The sequence below is a fragment of the Cheilinus undulatus genome, linkage group 11 (genome assembly GCF_018320785.1).
Source record: "Cheilinus undulatus linkage group 11, ASM1832078v1, whole genome shotgun sequence".
NCBI classification, from domain to species: domain Eukaryota; kingdom Metazoa; phylum Chordata; class Actinopteri; order Labriformes; family Labridae; genus Cheilinus; species Cheilinus undulatus.
This window is the reverse complement of record NC_054875.1, coordinates 15,626,893-15,654,416: the sequence shown is the minus strand read 5'-3', so window position 1 is coordinate 15,654,416 and position 27,524 is coordinate 15,626,893. Positions and strand designations below refer to the sequence as shown.

The 27,524-nt window shown below is 39.1% G+C and overlaps 1 protein-coding gene across 1 annotated transcript in view; it reads right to left on the bottom strand.

The window, feature by feature from the left end:
- nphp4 (nephronophthisis 4) overlaps window positions 1-27,524 on the bottom strand; it is a 312,689-nt gene that overhangs the window by 208,873 nt on the left and 76,292 nt on the right. The window contains exon 6 of the mRNA XM_041799567.1: window positions 24,638-24,774. Coding sequence (XP_041655501.1) covers window positions 24,638-24,774 — 137 coding nt within the window. The remainder of the gene's footprint in view (window positions 1-24,637; window positions 24,775-27,524) is intronic.

Below are 27,524 nucleotides of genomic sequence, written 5' to 3'. Positions count from 1 at the left end.
ATCAGCTAATTATATCTTTTCTCACATATCTAGACAGCTTAATTACTAATGTTCCCTCTCATTTCTGAATATCCACATTATCTCACATTAAATTTGATTATCTGTTTGCCCCGTCTTGTACAGCTGCTTACTTGTGAGTGTGCACAAACACAAAAATACACAAGAGACACATGGTGTGTAACAAATGTGTGTAATGTCTGAGCCATGTTTCTGATGCCACTATAAAGGAAACTTATATCTGTCATTAACAAAATTAATAATACAGTTAAATGAAACCTGCTTCAGCAGAGATGAGCCTGTCTTTTATGTCATGGCTTTATTTTGTGTGGTGCCAGTGATGGAGATTGTACAGTGAGTCTATTTTGTGCTTTTCCTGCCATCTGACTTCTCAAAGCACTTTTCACACTGCAGGTAACAGCTACCTAGCCACACCCATTCACTCCACATTCACACACTGATGGCAAAGGCTGCTATGGCCATCAGTACTAACTAATCCCAGTCATATGCATCCATACAGATTTTCATTAGCTTCTTGCCCCAGGAAACATCAACATGTGACTGCAGAAGCTAGGGATTGACCCCCTGATCCTCCAGTTAAGAGACAACCTCTACGGAATCAGCCATAGTTGCGCTTATTTGCTACAATTTCACATGAGCTTAGCTCAAATAAAGGGGCTTTAAAGGCCAAACTGTAACGTGGACTGAAATCACCAGAGACCTGTTTAACCAAGGAACTTTAACATATTCAGGGTATCTTTTGACTTCTATGCACTAACCCTCAGCTAAACTTACTCCCATCTAGGCATAGATGTGTTACCATTAAATGGGGCTGTGTTATATAACCAACTTCACAAATAGCGAAGTCTTCTGGCAACCATGTACCCTAATTTACAAACCAAATGCAAACTATACTGTGGGAGAAATTAGAAAAAGTTTGACACAGTCCAGGCTAAAAGCCTCACAGCTGCAGTTTCTAATGCAGGAAGGACAGCTGGCACAAAATCACAGACTTTGTGAAGGCGTATGTTAAGGCTTTATTATCACTGCCCCCACAGGGCACAAGCAGAACTGACTATAATTACTTTTGTTTACTTTGTTAAATGAATGCCCTGCTATGCCTTGGCGGTGCCAAATGGACTTAAAGCATAACAACATAGAAAATAGCCACAAAACATCATTCAAAGTAAGTAATGAGTTTCTTCTGATAAATAGGGGTTCAAGTAGTTGGTTAATGGCAAACAAAGAAATGCAATAAAATTAGGTATCAACATGGAAAGCTGGTTTGATCATTCCAGTGGCCTTCAATCTCTCGATCTTCACACTGATGATCTAGATCAGAAGAAGTGATTGGTGAGAAGGCTGTTTTAGTAAATGGATTGGTGACTTAAATCTGTAGGAAAAAAGACTCAACGTTTTTCAGACTCTAACTTCCACCTTTTTCTTGAAGTGTTGAATTTAAACTGAAAACCTGACTTCAAAATACTTTAGAGTTTTTCAAAACCTAACCGTGACGTTTTGGTGTCTGCTCCATTTAAAAAGAGTAACTGTTTGTTATTGTAACAGTGATATAATGGTCACAGGGGCATACCATGAAGTCAGTTCAACATGCCCACTGTTTATAAGCTGACTCAACAAAGCCTTAGAGATACCACTAGAGGTAACTCCGGCGGTTATGATTTTCTCTGTTAACTCAGACGTCTTACTTCTGAGTATGCTCACATTCATTTGACTCTTCTGCACAAAAAAGAGCTGTCTGATCAAAATAATGAGAAGTGATGATGAATACATAAAAGTAATTGCAGTTATGAAATGACACTGCTGCTGCATAGATGGAAAAAGATACTGCAGAAAATAGTTATGTTAATTGACTTAATCAGTTGATTTTGCCATCAGACAAACAGTTGGTGCTTTTCATTTGTTGTAATGTGAAACATTCACAATGTTACTCTTAATTTCAGCAGTAGAATCAGGGAGTGTAATGAGGTTAGACTGTCACACTATGAAAGAAACATGGAAATAACTGCCAAATCAAATTCAAATGTATATACTGACTCCCCCCGCCCTTCTGTTTAAATTTTAGCAATATTATGCCTATGTATTACATTTTTAACCTAAACAAAACATGTTCAGCATTTAACTGAACAAACCTTTCAAAAATGAAAACTGCTATTTACACATAAGTCTATTAGAATTAGTGTTTAATCACCAAACTGAATAAAAATGTTTCATTTTTATTAACAAAGCCTGTAAAATAAGCCTGTAATCCAACACTGGGAGGTTCCCCTTCATGCACTCTAAATCCTTTGGACCCAGCCTATGGACTCAAAGCCTTTGGACCCAGATTCTAAGTTTGAACCTTATACAGGTATATTAGGTAATCCATCACCTGGGGTGCAGAGGTCCCATTAACCGAATATTCTCCGTCATTGACGGATTTTTTTTGAAGAATGACGGAGAATTTTGAAGGTCCATCATTTTGACGGACTGCGATGAAGTGAGCCTGCATTTCAGCACACACACACAGAGACGGATGCATAGATCTTTTCCATTTTGCACGCATGAACTATGAAGGAGGTTATTTAATCTATTAAAAATCTTGCAGCCAGTGGGCTTTCTGACCGACCTCAACACCTTGGATTTAGTGAGAGTGCGTCAGTCTCTGTGCTGACAGCGCACTGAGAGGCTACTGCAGGTGTCTCAGTACCACAGAGGGATACAGGTCAGCATGCAGAGTTTTAAGGCAATGAGTCTGTTTCATATTGTTCTAATCATGTTGCCGAAATTGTCATTTTTTGTCGTTCCGTTTTTTCAGAACTGGTTCAATTTTATGTGAAATTTCACATCAGTCCAAGTCATTTAAATGGGTGAATGATGATTCAAAACAGTTCCTGCTGCTTCCACCTCGCTTGCTCACCCCCGCCCGACCCTCCCCTCTCTCTCTCACACCCAAACCTCACTTTAAACACCAAAGTTTTCTCATTTATTATGCAGATATCAACCATGGAAATATAACAGAGAGATGGGTGATTAATGATTGTGATCAGCGCCTGATGCTTTATTCTCTCTTTCTCAATCACCCCCGCCAAACCACTCCCCATCTCTCCACCTCTCTAGCACTGAAAGCCTTCTTTGAACACCATAGTTTTCCCATGCATTATGTGGATATCAACCATGAAAATATAAGACATAAAGGTATACATTTGTAGCCTACTCACAGGTAATATCAGAGACAGAATGTTCTCCATCTCTCCAACTTGTCTCAGTGCTATGACGCAAAAGCAGGTATGAAGGAGCTGTATGAAGCTCTCTGTCAGGATGGATGGATGGAGATTTTAAAGAAGTGACAGAGATACAGATTTGCAGTAACAAACAATTTGTCACACTCTACGAATTTTCGCAGTCAAGGCAAATACAAATGCACCCGACTCAGTGTACAAGATCCGAGTGTGTGACGTTTTTTAGGAATACTGAAGCTGAAAAAAATTAGCACGGCTCCACGGTGCTCCATGGTGCAGCCTTTTAACAACTTGGTATCAACTATGGTTGTGAAACTAAAACATCTTGGCATCAAAAAGATCCTTAAAACTGTACGGGATATCTTAAATGGCGCAGTTCATACAGTAGTTGCTTGCTTGAAGACGGGGATTGTTTTTCAATCGTCAATGCATAAAAATGACAAGGAGTAAACGCTGTGCTGCTGCGTTCATCTTTCTCTCAATGTCATTAAAAATATATAACCACAAAGATTATTCTTTAAATGTAAGCTGGGAAAGGGTGCTTCATTTATTAAACACTACTAATAACATCATATAGAACATATAGAACAACAAAAAAGTCCAGCGCAACCTCTGCTGGGGTGCTACTTTAAAAGGAGGGCTGCCTCAACCTCACAGTGTTTTGTAAAAGCCCTCTACATGATGCTCTGAACTAGGGCTGGGCAATAAAATGCAAATTAGTTTAAATCGCAATATGGTTTGGTGCTATTTTAAAACCACAGACAGTGCAACATTTCCTTAACCAAAAATGTGCCAAAAAAACAGTCCGATACATGTTTTTGCAGCAGAGATATTTTGCTCTACACATTATGTATACATTATGTCATTTTTTAGAACAGTTTGCAAAAATCCTAATTTTCCTGCCCATGTTTATGATTTTCCTAATCAAAATAAGAATAAAAAAATATAATTTCATTCAGTATAGCAAGAGCTATAAACTTTGCTTTATGAGCCAAAATCGTTATTAGATTTTTTGTTGTTTCAAAAAGTTAATCTCTATGGTATTCATCTAATATTTTGCTGGATATAACATATAATGATTTATTGCTTGTGTTTGCTGAATAATACATAAGTTGATGAATCGAAAAGCTACTCACATATTATATCGCATTGCAGAATTGGGGGGAAAAAAAAGCAATTAGATTACTTTCACAAATCATTTGGCCCTACTCTGTACAGTGTGCTTTATTTTATCTCTCATTCTCCTCTGCTTTGCTGCGCCCTCTATGCACTAATTATGCATGGCCTGTCAGAGTCTACAGCCCGACAGAGCAAGCAACATGTTGACACAAGTGTGTCACTCTGTAGCAAAGGTCAAGCTCAACTGCATTTCTTTTGTCTGGACCGTTTTACTACCGGTGATACACCCGGAGACCACCAGCGGTTTACGAGCCCTTGGGACAGCCACAGCATGATCAGGGGCTTGTGGCAACCCTACTACCCTCCCAGACAGTACCTGTTGCTTACTCTCCACATCCACCCTTTACTGTGTCCTAAAGGTGTGGACTTTGGTATTTTTTCAGCAGATTTTTTTCCTAAGCTCCTGGCAACATGAAATGGTATCCATACAACTACTGGGGTTATGTCCGTCTTCCGGTGCCCTGAGATGGGCTTACTCACTGCTACATGCCTTACTTCAGCCTTAATTTTTGGCCCAAACATGCCTAAAAGTTCTGCACAGTACTGTATATTACACTGATTTCATCCATTTTGATACTTAAAGACTCAAGGATTATATTATCTATGTATTGTTTTAAAACTAGTCTTGCTAAATGGACAAAAATATAAAGACCATAGTAAATAAAAGCATACTGTAGGTTTCCTAAGTGACCTTACAGTTCTTAACTGAGAGGATTATCTGCTGAATCACAACAACACAGGAGGGCTATCTCTGTGTTGTGCTTCATAAAGTATGCCTTACTCTGACTGCACTACTTTGTTCAGCTGCATTACAAGTGTAAAGCTGTGTTGCATTACCTGCTGTGTTGACTTGTGTTCCTCTGTCAAACAGTGTGTCAGGTTGTAATCACTTAAGCTCATGGTGAAATCTGACATGTTTCTGATTGTTATTCTTCAGTTTTTTTCATCAGCTGGAGCAATGAAAGTCACTCAGCCGTGGCTCCAACAACTTTTCCTCTATCCATTTCCCAGAAAACTCAAAGTTGCATTTACCTGTCATTTACCCACACAAATAACTACAGCTAGCAATAGTGGCAGCAATGTTTGGGCACGCGCTCAGGGGGGCAGGACATGATGTGCAGAATAACGTCAGATTTGGCAGTTCCAGAAGAATCGCTCCTGTGATTAAAACAAAATATAAAACACAAAACCAGAAAAAAAACAGCCCAAAATCTCTTTAGATGAATGTAGAATTTATGCATTTTGAAAGCTATGAAATAAAAGATTATACTCTTATATTTAAGACTTTTTGATACTTTTTAAAAGCCTTTATTCTGGCAGAATTGATTACCAACTTTTAATACTTTTTAAAACCCTGTGGACCAGAGGTTGGTAGTAAGGCGTTACATTTACTCCGTGATATGTACTTGAGTAGTTTTTTTGAAAAATCCTACTTCTGAGAGTAGTCATTGAGCAGAGTACTTTTTATTTGCGATGAAAAAATGATACTTTTACTCCATTACATCGGGCAATACACTGGTCGCTACTTTTACTTGACTACAATTTATTTTCATTAAGTATTTTTTTACACTCAGCTGAGCTCTCACAGCAGTGTGAGGTAAAATCCTCAGCACCACAGAGTAAACAGGAGTGACCCCTCCCCCTTAACTATCAACAGTTGGAGATAATGGATGAAGACGTAATACCTGCATCTCCTTCAGAGGAGCATGTTCATCCCCGGTCCAACATCAAGACTCTTTGCCTTTCAAACGACGAGGAACAACAGCCACATAATGCACTGCCTACTGTGTCTACCTAAAATGGTGGAAATCTTAAACTTAAAAAATAGCACGTCAAATCTAAGAAAGCACGTTATAGTAAGTAAGCTAAATAAGCTAACGACTGCACTGCTAGTTTGCTAAACCTATACGTTCAAATCTCTGTTTTAACTTGCAGACTGCAAGTTGCACATACAAATTCATGTATGTGAGATTAAAATCATCATGTAGAAATAAGATAACTATTTTGAGAGAAAGAGTCTGTTTTTCTCATTATATTGGGTTTTTCATCCCATAATCGTGATTAACAAACATAACTTGACTGCTGCTTTATGTAGTCGGTTAAGTCTTCAATTTCCTTTACTTTTAGCAAGCTATGTTACTTTATTTATAACAATGTGCAGTTTTCATTAGTACCCCTGAATATGTTGTAATGCAATACGTTTAAACAAATTGCACAGAATGAAGGTACTCACTACTTGAGTGGTTTTTTAATACTCTTACTCAAGCACTTATTTCTATGAGTACTTTTACTTACTTGAGTAATTATTATTGTTAAGTAACAGTACTTTTACTTGAGTACTGTAACTGTGTACTCTACCCACCACTGCTGCAGACACCCTGAATAGGTTTAGAGTCAGTTATGGCAATCTATTCAGGTTAAAAGATAGCAAGCTCTGTGACATAGACACTTGACTTCAGAAACAACAAATCAGCCCTATCTTCTAATTCCTTTACAGTACAACCCTCTGGTAAAGTCCTGCCCTTTGATGTAAAGCTAAACATACAAAAAAATACAAGGCTTCCCCTCATGCACTTACCTGCCCATTTCCAACACACCTTTATCTATTGAAAAAAAAAAACTAATTAAAATGCAGCTACCGAGAACTCAGTCATTATGTAGGTGGATTAAGTGCTACATATCTGCTGCATGCATCATGTTTTCTTCCTGTATAGCACTTTTAAAAGTTGTCAGCTTTTTGTCAGTAAGATTTTTTCTGTCAGTACTTTGTGAAATCAATGTGTAGGCAGTTGTAAAAGGTAATAATAACTCTACAGATGGTAACTGTCATCTCAAGGGCTGTATGTGAGACTGTAAGAGGGAAAGACAGTGTGTGAGCGAGAGGGAGAGAGAGAGAGAGAGAGAGAGAGAAAGAGGTGGCAGGTGAAATTATGTCCCACATGAGTTTTGTATAAGCCAATTACCAAGTGAGTTACACAATTCTGACATGTTTGTCTTACCTTTGAAAAGCTGCAAACACAGGAAAAAGCTTCTCAAAGTTTTTGTGACAATCACACATCTGTCATGCAGTCACGGACAAGATGCTAGCTGGCTGTAAACATGTTGTTTTCCGTGTTTTACCAGTCGCTAACACATCCATCAGGACACTTGCCTACACATCTGCATCTGTGTCAAGAAGCGTGTGTGTGCATTATGTGTGTGTGTGTGTGTTTGTGTGTGTGTCTACGTCAGATGTGCTGCTACCCACACAGTGGATGTTAGCTCCCCCATATTGAGGGTGAGTCATCTATGGCAAGAAACAGTGGCAGCTTCATTAGCATGCCGCTCTCATCCTCCCACTCCCCTACTCCTTAACAGATTTTAACTGGCACAGCACTTCCACCGATAAATCACAGTTGCCCTACTGCTGAAACACCAAAAATATTAAGGCAAAAACACAGTCACACTGCTGCCTTCCTATTTCCATTCCTTTCCTTTTCTGTACCTCTTCTTCTTAAACATGACATATCTCATGGCACTTTTATCCCTGGTGATTTGTGTGTTCCACCTGGAGAGAAGCCCTAACCGATGCGACATTCCAATCAACAAGACACAAATATGTAATACTGGGACTTTAAGGATGAAGCTTGGGTCACTTTGTATAGTTTGAATCTCATAAAACACCCAGAATTTTCCACAAAAAAACACAGCGCAAAGTTTTTTTAATTATTATTATCATCATTATTTTTTTACAACATTCTGTTCACAAGGGTGAAAGGAAACAAATAACATTCACGAACATTACAGCATCACAGTATCACCCTGACTTCCATAGGAGCAGCACATCTGTGTTCAATCAGATCATTACACTCCTGCTGAGATCTCACCTGAAGGAGATCCTCCTTGAGACTTTCTTTAATGCAGCCTTCAAATAGATTTGTAAAGCTGTGAAGTTGTGTAGTTTGTACGGCCTCTCAAGTGATAACTATATGAGAACACAATGGTAGCATGAACACCAAAAGATCTCTACCTGGCTGTCTATACAGACATGCTAACAGTTCATTATTTCATGGCAGCAAGACAGCTAAGATGATAATGGTGACAGCTACAGTCGTGCATCTTCATGGGATAACAATTCGATTCAATGACAATTATCAGGCCAACAATTCAATTGGATTCGGTATCATGATGCATCCCAATTCATCCAATGCATCCTCTGTTTTTTAATATAACTGCACATGGCTACTTTTTATCAATAGAGGCAAACAGTCTGGTAAATATAAACTCCCAATGTCCATGTCAATTTCTTCACATTATATCATATATACATATTTCTTTAACTAAATAATATCAAATAGTATTAACATTAAAACATATTTAATCAACATTATTCCCTTATTTTAAGTAAAAGATTTACATGGTAAGTATTAAAAGCTTTTGGAAATGACATAATGAAAACAGATTAATATATGAATGTATAAATAAAGGTTTATGTATTTTCCCCTTTTTCATTAATGTATGCTGTAGGTTAACTTGTTTCAAATACATTTTAATAAATAATGTTTCATATTGAAATTAAACTGCTTTATCTGCTGTTTCTCTGTTTAGTTTGGTCACTCTCACACGTCTGATTTAATGACAGAAATGACTTTATATCATCCAGTTAGGATTTTAAATCTGAGCTAAAAATATGACAGGTATCTTCCTCTGTCATGACTTTATTCACTCTTAAATTCTTACACTGATTCAAATCCAATATAACTTTAAGGAACATTGTGCGTTGAAAGGCAGCGTTTCACTGTGTTAGGATGCTGTTGAACCAATCATGGGTTCTCGGTTAATTTATTTTTAATGTTACCACATGGTATATTTACTCCACAGACATCTGTTTTGTCTGGTATTTATGTTTGACATTACCACATTTATGCACTAAAACATACAAGATATGCTAGTTTAAACTGTCAGTGGGGACACCCATCCTCCATAAAAATGTCTTGTTTCACTGTCTTCTCTGCTTCTCTGTGTTCCTGTCAGAAGTGCAGTCTGCAGAGTATTTCCAGGTTGATGCGCCAGCATAGTCTTAACCCAGGAGTAGATTGGTAGAGCAGTGTAGCGTCACATGTGACTTGTGCTACTGCAAAGACAGGAAAAGCTACACCATTTAAAACAGACTAAACGCACTGAAAGCAGGTCATTATTTGAGTCTTTATGGTTGATCCAGCTGTAGGGGGAAAACACAAGCAGTGTCCTTCTGCATTGATTATAAGCGGCTTCTGCATGGATACAGAATCATTGATGCCCCCATCACATACAAAAGATTATCTTCAACACCACTGGGGAAAATCATAATTAAAAGTTTCCTTTGCCCCTTTTTGTCCCAAGAGTATCTAAAAACTGTGGTCAGTGGGCTCAGCTATGTCTGAAACTGACATAGCTGAGCACTCCTAAACACTATGTAGGAGGCTGACCACTGCCAGAGTGCTTAAGTTCTTTGATTTGTCAAGAGATAAAGTAATCAGTATCTTTGGTTCTCGGTTCATTATGTAATATTTAACGTTAAAAAAAAAGCCAATTTTGATGGAAATGAACAGATATTTTCCAGTTCAAAAAGTAAAGGAAAACATTTAAGCTCTATAGCACAGAGAAAAAAGATTTAACTTAAGCTGCACATTAACTATAAATTAAAGGACTTTCATTCATTTGCACCTTTTGATGAGATCCATAAATAAACTATTGTGTCACCAATGGTACAAAGATATCAGTTTTTATGATCTAATCAAAGTTCTCTTTTATAAACTGGTAGATTTACCGAATTCCTTGCCTGGATCATTCTCTGCCTAGAGGATGTTTTTCTTGTAGTTAATGCCTTTTTAGTTCACTTTAAAGATGTCCATTCTTGGTTAAAGGGAGGCCTGCTATGTTTTAAAGAGAATGTTCTCATCCAAACAGAAGGATATGTAGGAAGAAACAGTTTGTGCCAGTTCATTTAAGTCAGAGAACGAGTTATAGAACACATCACAATCTGTGGAATCAAAGCAAGCTTACAAGGTGGCAATGCTGTCTCCATCCAGCATTTCTCTTTTTTTCCTTTTTTTCCTGTCGCTTGCAGATGGGCTCATATATTAGCAGGAGAAGTACACTATTTCAGTTGGATGCTTATAAGGGGGCATAGGAAGGGATCAGACTGTGGCAGGCACTGAGCCATAGCACAAGTGGAGATCCTATAAGTAGCTACGCTGATGACACACACTATAAATCTAAAATGGCTTGGCAGTTATCAAAATCTCTGATTTTTTCTCCAGTAGGAGCCTCCAGTGTGTTGGTCACATCAGTAATCAACTGAGTATCTAAGGTTCTTCTGTGGAGTGATCTAATCAAATGGGAAAAGAACTGTAGGGACTCCATTAATAAATGAAAGAAGAAAATTCAAATGGATAGAATTTGAGATGTAAGTAAATGCTGCCCTGAAAACTGCAGTGTGCAGGGCTGCTGTGCCTCAGTGCTACAGTCATTTGTCTCCAAACCAGAGGGCTGGCAGTGTAATCCCCAGCTCCAGCAGTCCACATGTCAGTGTCCAGGGCAAAACACTGAGCTGCAAATTAGAGTCCTGAACAAGACTGTTTTCATAATCTGGTTCCCATTGGATTTCTGACTATTACCACCCATTCCTGGATTGTGTGGCATCCCCTCCCAACCATCCAGACCCACACAAATTCTGACCATGCACATATAATATTAGAAAAAAACCCTGCTTACAATTAAAGGAGTAATAATAAAGATGAACTTTCCACCCATTAAATCAAAGACCCCTCCCTGAATGGAGCAAGTAACAGCAACAGTCTCCACACATGTGGATGAAATGAAGAGTGACTGACAGCCCCAGCAATGGCTTTATGTGCATACCAAACCCTATTTTTTAGTCATACAGAGGTGGAACCTGATCACTGGAAAGTTTATGCAGGACATCTCTTAACAACAGAGCAGTGCAAACACTGTTTACCCTCAGTAGACAGAACGTTTGCTCTTTAACTGTGCATGGCTGTAGCACCATTGTTTGTTAATAAGACACTTTATGTAATGAAGCTTATTTGCATAAAAAGGGGCCAATTAGTCCCCAAACAAGTGCATAATGGCTCGGCCTCTTAGTGCAACATGCACAGACGCTGTTTGCCTTGTAAAGTGCAGGGTGCATTAAACCAATGTTCAAAAAGTTAGACTGTGTATATTTACCTATTTTGAACAGTTCAGCAGGCACAAAGCTTCACAATCCTGTGGTGAATCAGGGCCTTGGCTATTCCGAAATAAAGTATCTCACTGGTTGTCTGCAGGTAGACCAGCAGAAACTCTATTCAAACATGTATGACCAACACTTGCGCCTGTATGCCTAATTTCACAAATACCATCTTGTCCTAACCTGACACGTCAGATGGATTTGTTTCACACATCCATCTGGAAAGCCACTTGATTGATAGACAGTGATTGGGAAAGGGCAGAGCCCTTGAAAAAACTGGAAGGGTGATTGGACGAACGTTCTGTCTGTCACATCTTTACGGGCAAATCAGAGCGACAAAACACGTGACATAGTCACTATCAAGCTGCACCCCTACTGAAGGAGTAAACTCCATATAGAACCGCACAACACAAACCATGGGAACTGTAGACATGTCAGTACACAACTTTGTCGTTTTTGAAAAGGAAACAACTCAATGCTGTTCTTTGTTCTTCTTTTCACGAAGAAATGTCATCAAGTTCTGATAAAACCGGCGCTTTAGCAGCATCCACGCTAATTTCCTCCACCATAATTGCACTGGCCTCTTGTTGCTGCTTGCTTACGTCATGACTCTGCCGCGCCCAAAAGTACTGCCCCTGGTCACTGATTGGTCCTGTCACTTTCTAACCGGGCCCAAACGGTTCAGACGGGAGCTTTTCAAGATGGATCTGCCAGTGAGAAACATGGAAAGGGGCGTATCCATCTGCTTTGCAAGGTTAATCCTAGATGTTTCAGATTTTGTATGATAACATTTTTTTAGAGTTGATGCAACACAGAAAATCAATTTCTTGTCCATCATCGTCAGTCGCTTTCTCATTTTCCATTTTGCAAAGTATTTGTGTTATACAAACAACTTTAATCTTCATATTCATGTCATGTTAATTTCGTCATTGTGGGCACTAGCCATCCATGACATGCATTAATACTTTTGACCACCTGCTCGTGACTGCAGCCATGGTCAAACCACCTGCTTTGGTGAGATTTGCAAAGGGACCTGTAGAATTTCTGCTCCCAAAGCAGCCCTCTACTCCAAATTGTTTCTGATAGGGTCACAAGTATGTTAACATGTATGAAAGAAAGAAGACTGATGGGCACAGTGTATACTTCCACCATTTAAACACTGATATAAGACAGTGATAATTTACAATGGTACCAGCAATCATAAATGCAGAAGTATATTCCACCTCCCTTGGTGAAGCAATTTCTGACAGGTGAACAATCAATTAGAACAAAGTGCCTAATGCGCAAAACTTTGTTGTGGTCTGTATTATCCAGCCATGTTTTGACTAACACAAGCAGCAAGTTTTCTAAAAATAGCCTTATGTCTGGTATAAGGATTCAGTTTATTTATCTGGCTGCAGATGGATCATATGTTTGGGAAAAGAAGGAGTGGTGTCTGTCACATAATCCATATAACCTCAGTCTGATCTGAAGGCGTCCTCCTTTCCTCTCTCCCTATGTTTTTTTTTTTTTTTTTTTACAATGATATTCCAGTCACAGAGTTTAAGCTGATACTTCAAAGTGTTGGGTTAAGTGCAATAGATTATCACTAAGGGAAAGGAGTAACTCTTGTCTGTAGGTGATCCTGTTGACAACCATGCTGCTGCCATCATGGTTACCACAGGCAAATTGGCTTAAAAAGTCTTAAGTTTGGGGGAGAAAAACAAGTAGACTCGGCTCATGTTTAAAAACATTTACATAAACTCTGAGGCAATGAAGTTTAGAAGTTAAAAGGTGAATGATGAGTGTTTACAGCATGCAAACATCCGAACCTAAGAAAACTACTGCTCCAAGACAGCAGGAGTTTATAAAGAAATATATGTTCAAGAGGCTGGTACTGGTAACAGTTTACATATTAATCAATGATACTGCCTAAAATGTTAAATTCAGTACCATTAAGTTGTTCACAATTATGTGATCCTGAATGTCCACTGGAGGGCAGAAAAAGGGGGGCAGCCATTAGGGTTGAATAGAAACAGAGGGTAGTTTGTACTTTACGGCTTTAAATTGAGCTGACCAGTGCACTGCAATTATCATCAGAAAATATCTATATAGAATACTGAATAAGACCCCTACCCTTTACAAAAAAGTGATTTTTTCCGCAGTTTAACAAGGATATCCTGGGAGGCAATCAATATCACATAGTACACACACCTGCAGACCTTATAGCATCTGGCATTGTCCAGCCACATGAAGGGAGACAAGAGTCATAAGGAGTCCTGTACTGAGCTAAGAGGCTACTTGTGCCTCTTTCACATATCAAAAATCTTCAAAAAAAATACTCTCAATTGAAACAGTAATGCACTACCAACTGAATAAATCTTGTACGGTAAGTGATGGTCTGTACGCGAACCAGCCTGTTCTACTAAACAGCCCTGCTCAGGTGCCTCCCCATTTCTCTGGATCTTTGCTGAGATGTTTCTACACCTTGATTAGAGTCCACCTGTGGTAAATCAAATTGATTGGACATGATTTAGAAATGTGCATACCTCTTTTCAGAAGGCCTCACAGCTGACAATGCATATTAGAGCAAAAATCAAGCCATGAGGTCGGAGGAACTGCCTACTGGGCTCGGAGAAAGGATTATTGAAAGACACAGAGGATAAAATAAAATTGAAAAGCAGAAGTTTGGCACAACTAAGACTATTCCAAGAGCTGGTCAGATGACCAAATGAAATTGGGGGAGAAGGGCATTAGTAAGAGAGTTGACCAAGAACACAATGGTCACTCTGACTGAGCTCCAGAGATCCTGTGTGTTAAAAAGTTCCAGAAGGACAATCATCTCTGCAGCCCTCCATCAATCTGAGCTTTACAGCAGAGCAGTTTGACAGAAGCCTCTCCTTAGTGCAAAATACATGAAGGCCTGCTGGGAGTTTGCCAAAAAAGCACCTGAAAGACATAAGATTCTCAGGTTTGATGAAACCAAGATTGAACAATTCTAAACGTTATGTCTTGAGGAAACCAGGCACCGCTCATCACCTGTCTAATACCATCTCAACATCAAAGCATTGTGGTGGCAGCATCATGCTGTGGGGGTGTTTATTAGCAGCAGGGACTGGGCGATTGGTTGGGTTGAGGGGAATCTGAATGAAGAGAAGAGTCGAGATATCCTCAATGAAATCCTGTTCCATAGCACTTGGGACCTCAGACTGGGCCAAAGGTTCACTTTCTAACATGACAAGGACCCTGAGCACACAGCCAAGACAACAAAGGAGTGGCCTAGAGACAAGTTTTTAAATGAGCTAGAGTGGCCCAGCCAGACCCAATGTTCCCCATCTAACCTGGCCGAGGGTGCGTTCACACCAGAGCTGTTTGGTCTGCTTTAACCGAACTCTGGTCCGTTTTCCTGGATAGTCCGGTTCATTTCGAGTGGTGTGAATGCTCACACGAACTGAACTTGCAGACCAAACAAGCGGACTCTGGACCGCTTGAAACAGGGGTCTCGGTCCGCTCCCTAATGAACCTTGGTGCGGTTCGTTGGAGGTGTGAATGCAAAGCAGACCAACTTGTGAACCAAAGGCAGGATGAGGCATAAACCGTAATGATATATGGATTTGTATGTGATTTAATATGCTCAAATACATGTCGGTACCTCCCTTGGCATCTTGGTATCCATGGCAACGCATCGTAGTCCGTGCTGATTTATTCGTCTCGTGTAAAGGACGACATGCTGGACAGCCCACCACCTTGCTGGCTGCTCATAATGCCGAAATGCAAGCGCAGAAACCACAAGACAGCGTAAGTTCTGTGTTTTTAAAAGACCGGCGGAAGGAGTTTCATCTTCTTCCACGCCTTCTTTTCTTCTTTGTCGCCGTTTGTAGCGACAGCACCCCTAGCGGGCAGAGGTTGTAGGTATTCAGACGATTTGGTCCACTTGACCAGAAAGAGCAGTGTGAATGCAAACCAAACCAAAGGAGAGTGCAACAATGTTGCAATTTCTGTTCCAAAACAGGCCGAGTCCCTGGACTATCAGGTATGAACGCGACCTGAGATTAAGAGGATTTGCAAAGAAGATTGGTAGAAAATCCTCCAACCCAGGTGTTCAAAGCTTGTTGTGTTCAGTTCAAAAAGACTCAAGGCTGTAATTGCTGCCAAAGGTGCCTCAACTAAGTACTGAGTAAAAGGTCTGAATACTTATGTCATTGTGATATTTCAGATTTTTCTTTTTAATACATTTGCAAAAACAAACCCTCAAATTTTATTTTCACTTTGTCATTATGGGGTACTGAGTGTAGATCAAAGAGAGAAAAAAATGAATCTACATGACTGTAGTATCGGGCTGCAACATGAAAAAATGAAAAAGTGAAGGGGGTCTGAATACTTTCTGAACGTGGCTGTGAGTGCTCAGTGTGCCCTACCAGTACATGGCAAATGAAGGGGTATGATACAGTTTGTAGCCTGACTTCAACACTAATTTTGCGACTCAAAAACTGGGTCAGAAATTGGCTGACATTGCAAAAAGTTAGCAAAAATGTCAACAGTGTTCATTCAATGATATGTGCATTTTTCATATTAGAATGTAGTAGAGGTACTAGCTATAAGCTGCTAATTTTCTGCAGCAACATCAGTCTGTGTAAAAACAGGGCCCCCTTTGACAGTCCATAACAGTATGCCCTTGGGAAACAATCAGTAGGCAATGCTTGAGTCTTACACGTTAATTAAGTTGTGTGGAATCAGTTGATGGTTTTATTTATTTATTTTTTTTATCAATAACCAATACAATGTGCCATATAGACCAGTATAACTCATAAACAAGTACTGATTTATTTGTAATTGACTGATTGGTTTTGCAGACTAATAGCATGCCGCCAGACTGTGTAGATTCTCTTGCACAAGATCTTTGTCACACAGGGCTGAAAGAACATCATCCTTCTTTTATCACTAGGTTTAAATTCTACTTATATCAGAATCACTTTAAGTGAACCTGCAATGTTTGGGATAGCATTCATGCATGTTATCTGCCCTTAGAAAAGCAGCAGGGGTGCCTATGAGCTTCACATTAATGTCAAACATGAATAAGGTGAGATCCTACTAGTGATTGATGGATCTCTCTGATACTGTCTCTGGTCTGTATATCTGAACACTACTTAGTGCCTCGATAAGGTCAGTTTATTCAGTGTCATCAGATTTCCATCATAAGTGACTTAAGCAGAGGAAAAACTGGAGAAAAACAGAAAAGCAATGTCAGACTTTTAAAGTTTAAGAGTCTACTTTTCCTCTTTTACTTCTGTGCATTCTGTCTTGTGTGATTTCAAGGGTCCATTAGCAGCGGCAGTTTATTTCGTCTAATCATTAAATCATCAAGCATTACACAGACCTGCATCTCATGAATATTTTATGTGAGCCAAGTGCATTAAACCCATTCCTTTGTACTGCATCAGTTCCAGTGGTTACAGGTCTAATTATGATACGGTGCGGGCACTCAGAGTTGCAGCCAAACTCTTTTGTCCTTAGAGAAAAATGTGCAAGACACCTTCTATTTCCAAAATGTTCAACCTCCTTTGTCTTTTTTTATAGTACAACGTCCACAGGGGCAGCCCTACTTTGAGTGAGTTTTCTTCTTTTAGGACAAATGAAAACTTCCTGGAGCTTTTGTTGCCAGTGTCTTTCTCCATTCATTAAATCAGCCTACGGCATTTTGTTCTGCCTGCGGCGGGGCTTCGGTCCTCGTCTGCTCCTCTCCTCCTCTTCATTGTCTTCTGTTCTCTCATGTCTTTTGATCACAAGCCAAGATGTTACATAATTTCTGACACAATCCTGGGCCCTTTGTTCAAGAGTGATTTTTCATTGGAGATGTAGGTAAGCGGTTGCCCAAAGGTCATTTGAGGTGATATACCCTCTTAGCTTCATTCAAACTTGTGAAGGAAGACATTTTTAAATTACACTGAAGAATAAAAGTGTGAGTCTTTTACATATGGAGGTTAGGGTGTGTATGGAAATATTCAGGAATGAAGTTCAAATTAGCCTGCTCATTAAAATATGCCATGAAGCTATGGAAATAGCTACTGTAGTTCAGATGAAAAGCACGTCAACTAGGGCACAGGCTGTATAATAAATTGGAAAGTGGACTGTAAAAAGGAGGCACACTGTGATAGTTTGTCAGGCTAAAAATAGCCATACTTAGGGGGAGATTATGTGAAGACTGTATGTCAGACTAGCAGGGAGCATAAAGGATTCGTCTCATGCCGCACTGTACATTCATCCACAGCCCCATTCCTCTTCATTTTCGTCACCCCGGTTTCTGCCTCGATACCAATTTAAGCAAAGACTCACTGGCATGGAGTCAGAGCACACACACATGCAGAAACACACACACTTGCTCCCACAACGGTATAACTGAGTTGGCGGGTGAGGTGTCAGCATCACTTCGCAGACAGCTTGATGACAATCCAGCTGGAGTCACACTTTTAAAGGTCACACACAGATCACGCACACACGTTTTCTTTCTCTGTCTGTCTATCTCTTTCACACACACACACACACACACATCAACACACAAAAGTGCACTTTAATTAAAAGCTGCAATCAAGCTGATTTCTGGGTGTATTAACACCTTTCACAGACATGAGAATGTCGTCACACCACTTAATTTATAAAAGTCTTCAACACTGAACTGATGTGCACGACTTAAGCTAGCTGTGAAAATCTAAAAAAAAAAAAAAACCCACATCTCACACAAGAGAAAAAAACCTGACATGTCACTTACCTCATAGTGGAAAAGGAAGGCAAAGTTTTTACCAACTTTTGGTTGTTTGTTGTTAATTGGGACTCAGAGTCATGCATTTCATGTAAACAGCACTAATGGTAATACTACAAAACCATGTGAAAGCCCAGACAATCTCCCAATTTCATATACATTTATGAAATGTATTAGAATCAGCTCATTTCTGTGGTAAAACTGTCATCATCACATTTGTTTTTCATTAGACTAACCAAACTCAGATTTGTTCTTGTAGTAGTATTGTTAACGAGTCAGGGTCCAAATCTTGTCATTAGAGCATAAAGTATTCAAATTCTACATTTTGTGACTGTCCTCTACAGGTTGAAAACAGCTACTACAGCTGATTTTGTTCCTACTGGCCGATCTGTCTGTGGTGCTCAGCAATTACCGACCCTCAGATTGTTAAATTCATTAGTAGCAGCTGAAAACCATAATTGCAGGATAAGGCTGGCTCCACCAATCAGAATCATTGTTGTATTTTTATTGGACTGTGGGTAGTGTAGCACTTTAACCCAATATTGCAGAAAAGTCCAGTTTTTCTTAAAAACAAGGTTGACAGCTAATGAGCTCGTGTCTTGTACATGACCATATATTGCTGTTTTCTACTTAAAATCATCTTCGTCCCTTAGCCAGTATTTACCAGATATTAATATTAATGGCCAAAATGTATAGCTGGAAAATATGCCATTAAGTGAAAAGTGAATAACTACGATGTTGTAAGAATCCTTTAATCCTTAATGAACTGAAAGCAATGTAAACTCAGAGTTATTTTACTACAACCTACTCCCTGTTCGGTGTTGGGGTTGTTTATGTCGGCAGCACATTACATGGTTAATTCAGGTGATGAATATCCATCAATCAACATGGATTACCTCAAACGAAGGCACTCTTGAAAAGAGATTTTTTCCTGGTTGAATAAAAGCAGCAGCATGGGAGGACTTTGAATTGAAAACAAAGGGAACTGCAGATAGCAGTGCAGCACAAGCACTAATGCAGTGGTCAGAACGAGGACAGACCAGGGCAGAGTTGTAGTTTATCTATGACCAATTCTAAGATAAAGTAGAACTGTATTCACCAGAGAATCACGTTGTGCAGAACAGCATGGAACTGCTTGGGGCCGATGGCAAGAGTACCATCTCACATCCCTGTAGCTGGGTGGTCATGCTTGGGGTTTTCTGGCCAATCATCAGCAGCAAGGTAGAAAGAGCCAACAAGGAGAGGAGGACTGTACTGAACTAACTTCAGTAGAAATTTCTGTCTTTCTTCTGGATTACTGTTTTGAGGAGAGGTTACAGTTGAGTTCATCAGATTATGAGGGCTATTATGGGATAATTGACAGTAAGACTCAATTTTTATTTGTAATGGGGGGGTATCTAGTTGTTATTTGTTTGAATAATTTGTTGGTGTTTTCAGAGGAGAAAGGTATTTGGCTGTTGTTAGCTACTAAGTTATGGTTGCAGCCACTGCGCTAATGAACTAACGTATACCTAACTGTGCTAATGCTAACAAACGTGCTGTTGTTGTTTATGTGTTAAACGTAGGTGTATATTCTGTAATAAGTGTTAAGCAGGCTGTAATAACAGGGTAAAAATCACCCGAGTTTACTGTCGGCTCTGTATCGACTGTCTCAGTCTTTGTTGAAGTTGAGAAAGAAAAATGTGTCCCCAGTCCCGCTTTAGGCTGTTTCAAAGTGTTTCTGTTTCAGTACTTAAAACTGTTGAATGCTGGTTTTGGTCACATGCCTATCAAAAACAAATGTCTGCTATTTGTTCTAAACGGCCAGAATTCTTGAGGACTGACAGTCATTTCGGCGGGGGAAAAATGTCTAGCGAAACACTCTGGCTCAATGGTTAGGACATAAAAAAAAAAAAAAACCCTGATAAAGCAACATGGACTGAATGATGTTGTGGCTCATAGGGACAGTAGAAAGAGGATCGTGGGTGTGTCTTATCCCCTCTTACCATGAGCTCTGTGCATGAAAATCTACAGGTATTTTTCAAATTCAAAGGTAAAGGCACCTCAGCTTAAACCGTGGGGTTCAGTTACTCTTTAAACAGAAAAATTTATGTTCAACAATCATGAACCATCATGATATCTAATGACAAAGGACTTCAATATCTATATTTGGGATACAGAAGCAACCTCATTTGATCATGACAAAAAAATATGATATTAGCCTCCAAATTAACCAGTACTTTTTTTCATTCAAAGGCTTTGTTTAACAGCAGCGCCATGTCCCAATAAATATTTTGTGCGGACACAATTGTCCCTATAAATATTCCAGCAACTTTCATAATATCTTCAGAGAAAGAAAGAGCGACAAAGAGAAAAAACAAAGACAGAGGAGGATTGAGAAAAGAGAGAGAGACAGACAGAGACAGAGAGGAAGGATACATCTGAAAACTGCAAAGTTTCTTTGTGCCTCCCCCTGCTGACTCTGACAGAGAATTGTTTATTAATTCAGAAAATATGCAGCACTTCATTAGTGCTACATTCTTATGTGAATAATGATTTATTTATGTATTATTTGATCTTGAAACAGTAGCCTTTTATCTTGTGTCCATATAGTCTATGCATTTCCCTCTCAAATCACAAGTGTTTCATCCTTGCACTACCCTGCATGTGTTTTTTCATCCAGCATTAAAGGCTATACAAACACATACTGGGGTTGTGTGTTACCAAGTCTTGCTGTGCATGTTTTAATCGATATATTTTTGCAAATATAATCCCCACCCCCACTATATCAAACATCCCTTCACTGCAAAGAAACACTATGCAAAAGCTTTGGCAAAAAATAAAAAGTTTAAGCCCCACTAGCTGCCACTTTAACGGCTTAAATGGTCATTGTCCTGAGGGTGGTGCTGTCTGTGGGCTTTGCACATTTGGAATTACAAAATGGGCCTGGAAATTGTATTTCATTCCGACAATTAAATTAGGATTTTTCTCAAGTCCATTTATAAAGTAATGCATTAGTTTAGCTCACTAGTCCTTTTTTTAGTCACATAATCCAGGCCCTTCATGAGACTGAAATTGCTGCTTCCATGAGGGGAATCTTGGATTGACTGTACTGGAGCAGGGCATCATTGGGGATGGTCTATTCTCCATAAAGCCTCCCTTTAAGTATAACTAAATTTAAATAGGCTCAGTAGTCCCTAAAGAACTGACTTCCTCCTGAGGTTATATCTGCAGTTCTCAGAGGGAAGCAAATTTGGACTCATAAAAGAACAGCACCCTGCCACAAGGGTCTGATGTTGGCCCTGGGCAAGGTCACATTAGAGGTTCAGTATTATATTAATTAGAAGTGAAGAAAATGGAGGGTAGGTCTGGACTAACCAGATTACATTGGTGCTCATATGCTGTCTTATTACTTCAAGTTACATTGGGTTTCCTGTGGAAACAGGGTGACTGATACAGTGACGGTGACACACAAAGATTTGCTGCTGGACAATAGCAGACTGAATTGCTGTTTGCACAAGAACAGAAAAAGAGAGGCTAGTAAACATGGGTGTAAAGAATGCTGAATTTCAAAATTGAAATGGCAATACAAATTCTTCACAAGGAAGAAATGCCCTTGACAACTTTGTAAGACCTCAAGGACACAGACAAGCATTTTGGTGGCTTATACTGTAAAAACACCAGCTGATGCAGATTTATCAGTGCACAAAGATGCAGCTACAATCCTAGCATCCAACTCTTTAGAATACAAACCAGGGGGAGTTTTATCCAGTAAAATAATACTATATAAAGACTGCACACATGGACCATATAAATTAAAGGATTTAGCCAACCTTTACCTCATACATTGCTTTATTTACTAGGGCTGCTCATTTCAATCAAAGTTATGAATAAAAACCACCACCACCTTCCAACACACGTTACCCACATGCATATAATTTATAACCAGAGAGCCTCATTCACCTACATTAGCTCTGAAAACACTGATGAAACAGCGCAGATGGCCTGGCGGTTCGGTTGTGCCCTTTGTACATGAGCAGCCCGGGTTCAAGTCCAGCCTATGGCTCCTTTCCCGCATGACAATTGACTAACCCTGTTTCCAACCTTCCTATCTCTGTAAATAAAGGCATAAAAGCCTAACCAGGGACAAGGACTGCAAATTAGTCATGGCTAGAAGTCTTTTACACATTGCATCGGTTGCACTGTGATTAAATGCAGCAATGCTTATGTATTGTCCCTGACAAATAAATGGATAAATAAATAAATAAATAAAAATAAAAGCACAGACTTAAACACAGAAGTATTAGGGATGCATGATATTGGATTTTTACTAACATCTGATATGCCGGCATTAAGAAATTAATATTCATCAATATCAACATATATATCTGTATGTAGGTTACACTTTAAAATGTAAGGAATTATAATGAATATAGAAACAGACTTCAGCTGATGTGGGTCTGTTAGTCCAGCCTGAAACTCCTCTAACTTGCTTGTTCATATTGCCAATATTTATGGCTGACATACGCAGGTTCTTGCAGCCAAAATATCAGTTGTAAATACCTGCAGAAATGTTCAAATCTACAGTGAGCCTGACTGTTGGTGAAGGGACTTCAGTGTTACCTTTCTAAAGACAACTTGCTTGTTCTTGTACTCCAGATGGTTTAAAGACAGAATTTAATTTAATTTGTATATTCCTGGGTGAGCATTTTGACTAATTTCCCTGGAATTCAAAGTGGTTAATAAGAACTAGTAAAAGAGTGTTTCTTAAGTTAAAAGAGGCAAAATTAGTTCTGCAAAGCCTTGTTTTCTTCCTCTTTTGTAATGAAATGGCAGGTAGGCATTTAGAAGCACTACAGATACACTCTGGCAGTAGAAAAATTACAATCAAATGCTGATGAAAATAAAGGGGAAAAAAAATTCAGGAGTGATAAAGACTTAGAGTTTTCCAAGAATTAATGAATACTCAAGTATTTTAAAATTATGCCACACACTGATTGTTTACTGTCATTTCAAAGCCTTGACACTGGTGGTTTTCTCCAGCATTTATGGAGTTCTCGCTCCAGAGGTAATAATATTACCTTTGTCCAAATATGGACAAATGGCTTAAGAGTGTAGAAATTTGGCAAATGCCAGCTTATCAAAGCTATGCAGTCCTTGGCAGGGTTTATTGCAGTAACAGGGTTATATGGCAGGCAGCTGGCACATTAACTATAAAATCAAATTGTCATTGAACTGCATACCTTCAGGTTTCGTTTATTTATTAGACTATATAAAAGTCAGCAAAGTGAGTGGAAAGTAGTAGAATTGATGCTAACCTTAAAAAATGGAGAAATTAAGTATCATGAGATCATTTTTGTTGTTGCTTTCCTGCTTGCTAAATAAATTAATCTGACAGATTGTTTCCCCTTCAGTACAATAAAAAGCACAGCCAGACATATTATTCATCAAATATTTGGATGGAAAAATTCCCCAAGAGACCACGGTCAAGAGGCTAAGGTTAGTGAATGAAAAGCATAATGACAAGGATTTATCTGAAAAAATAATGTATAGTATATGTCAGCCTGCCATTTGCTCAACAATAAACTCTGAACATTCTCTTGAGCCCCTGAGATGAGTTTGAGGATCTGGCCTGCAGTATCAAAGCGCAGCAGGAGTAAGATTAAGAGTGACAGCACTGTCATATTAATTCTCATCCCCTCAAAAGACACATCTCACTTAGGCTGAAGTGAACAGATAGGCCTATGCAAAGCCACTGTACAAATAATTGCTAGTCCATAGCTACACCTGTCATATACGGTTACCCATCTGGGTTTCCATAGACAAGAAAAAGGGAGCAGAAAAGATAAGCTCCATTTAGTTTGGTAGGTGATGTGCCTTAAATTGCAGTGGCAGCTGTAAAATGGCTTGTGCTTGCACACTAAAGAAATGGAAAGTGAGATAAAGGAAAGCATACGGCTGGAGAAAATAATCTTAGCAGCAGTGTATCAAGGCCATTGAGGCAGTCTTTAATTTAAGGAGTGTAGTGAACTGTTATCCCTGAGGGATGAAATGTTATCAGGATTGTGAATGTGCATTTGTATAAAATATAAGGTCATTTGTTTTATTTTTTTTTTTTCATTCAAGCGTTCTATTTACATATAAAGGGTTTAATATGTTCATGCTGTGGTCTGAGAAAATGGATCAAAAGACATTTAAAAAAGGTGGAACCACCCTCATGACAAACTCAGCACTGTCCTCAATGTGTCATGTGCATGGACTATCAAGGCTGTGTGTGTTCTGGAAGACTGGTCTTACTGTGTTATGGCAGTCTGCATTGATCAGCTGCAGCAGCCTGCTCTCAAACTTCTCCAGGGACGGCTGGAGGGAGATGGTCAGTCTGTGCAGGGAGAAGGGCAGCATCTTGAGCAGCTGAGGCCTGAGCAGAGCATCACCTAGTGAAAGTGAGAACATAAAGTCAATCAAACATAATTTGACATGATCATTTCATATAATAAGCTCTTGGAAATCTTTAAAAGGAAGTGTGAAATTCTTATTTGAGATGCCACCATGAGAAAGCACAATATTGGATTCCCGATATGGCAATATTTACAGATTCATTTTAGCTGATATCAATATTTAAATATGCTTTTCAGACGCGAAATTTCAGTCCTTTTGGACACACTTTAAGGTTTGAGGATGACCTTAAAAACACTTTTAAGTTTAAAGAATGAGGACAAATAAAGAAAAAGACCTCAACTGACATAGGTCTGTTGGTTCAGTCTAAAACTCCACTAATTTATTAGTATACATGGAAAAAAAATTACAGTAGATATATGCTAAAATATACTGGCAAAATATCTGATGTAAATATAAAAAGTATATATATTTAATTTTCATAAAATTTGATACCCGCCGATACCGATATTTGCCTTCTTAAGCTAATATCTGCCGATACCGATACCAAACCAGTAATATCGTGCATCCCTAATAACAGGTCATAAGTCGAACCTCTTGTCCCACACATAGCTTATTGCAGGGCCCTAAAACTGAAGTCCAGATGTCTCTTTTAGCCCCAGAACAGGTCATGTCCAAACACAGATGCTTCCAGATGCTTTATGTTGGGCAAATACAAGGTTTTGCATCATTTTCCATCACACTATACATGTTTGCAATGTCCATGATGTGGAATCACCCACAAAATAGCTGCCCATAGAGAACTGGCATACCATCTACTTTGCCAAAATATGCTGTCGTCTTTTGTGTGTTATCAGAGCTGAACAATAAAACACGTCTTACTTAGCATCGCAACATGAAAATGTGCAATGCACTCATCTCAAAGGATGCCAAACAGGCAATGAGTTAATAAAAAAACGCACATTTTGTATACACAAACCATGCATTTCATCATTCTGTCAACGTGCAACATTTGGCCAATCAGAAGCTCCAACTAACAAAATATACTCCAGTGCAATTTGATTGTACATTTACACGCAAAGCAAGGACGAGCAGCAGATAAAACCCAATTATGATATTTAACTGGACTGGTCTGGACTTTTCCAGAATACATGCCCTGAGGGAGAGTTGATGTATTGATCAGAGTATGACAGAGACGTTAGCTAATATGATGGACAAGACAGGAGACAGGAATGAGGAAAGACTGCACGGTGAAAATAAATAGCTCCTCTGCTATTTGGGGATTGAGGAGAGATGGCAGCAGATACAGAGTAAAATTTGCCAAAGAGTTGTGGCTACTTCCAGAGAAAACCTCTGTCACCACCTGTAACACAATCATAAAGTACTACACAAAACTGTTCCAACAAAACAAATTCAGCATTACTCACTATTTAGCTGAAGACATGGCACAAACACAATAACCAATACTTCATAATTAGGTGAGGATGATATAAACAAACTAACCATTATTCATTATAAGCTCACGACATAATACCTAAGTAAGATTGCTTGTTATTTTGTTTTCTCGTGTGCTATATCATAGCACCATTTTTATGTTAGTTCCCAAGCTTTATACATTTTTCTGTTAAAAATCCATGCAAATTAAGTGTCTTGAACTTCATTTTGGTTATCTAAAGAAAAAAGTTCTTGCAAGCAGAAGCTCAGAATAAACAAAGATGTGCAGTGCATTCAGAAAATATTCAGACCCCCTTCCCTTTATTCAATCTTGTTATGTTGCAGTCTGATGCTATAATCTTTTACAATCAAATATGAATCTTTAAATATTTTATTTTCATTAATCTACACTCAGTACCCCATCATGACAAACTGAAAACAGTTTTTTTTTAATATAAAATACTGAAATATCACATTGACATAAGTATCCGGACCCCTTACTTTATACTTAGTTGAATTACCTTTGGCAGCAGTTACAGCCTTGAATCATTTTTTTTTATATGAAGCAGCAAACTTTGCATTCCTGGATTGGGGGATTTTCTGCCATTCTTCTTTGCATTTCCTCTCATGCTTAGTCAATTTTGATGCAGACCGGCTGTGGACAGCCATTTAGGTCTCGTCAGAGATGTTTGATAGGTTCCAGGTCAGGGCTCTCTGGCTGACCCACTCTAGCACATTTACAAAGTTGTCCCAAACCACTCCTGTGTTGTCTCTGCTGTGTGGTCATGTTCAAAGCTGAACCTTTGATCCAGTCAGAGGTCCTGAGTGCTGTGGAACAGGTTTTCATTGATGATATCTCTGTACTGTGCTTCATTCAGCTTTCCCTCAAGCCAAACAGTGTCCCAGTCCCTGCTGCTGAAAAACACCCCCACAGCATGATGCTTCCATCACCATGTTTCACTAGTGGGGTGATATTCTGCAGGTGATGGGTGGTGCCTGGTTTCTTCCAGACATTACTTTCTTGATCTTGATTTTTATCTTTGTTTTGTTTTTGTTTTTTTTGTTTTTTTTTTTGCAAACTTTGATCTTTCATGTATTTGCACTGAGGAGAGTTTTCCATTGAGCCACTCTGCCATAGAGCCCACATCAGTGGAGGGCTCCACTGATGGTTGTCCTTCTGGAATGTTGTCCTATCTCCAAACATGATTTCTGGAGCTCAGTCAGAGAGACCATCAGGTTTTTTGTCACCTCTCTTATGAAGGCCCCTCTCCCCCTAATTGCTCAGTTTGGCCAGGTGACCAGCTCTTGAAAGAGTCCTGGTTGAGCCAAACTTCTTTCATCTGAACCTTGATTG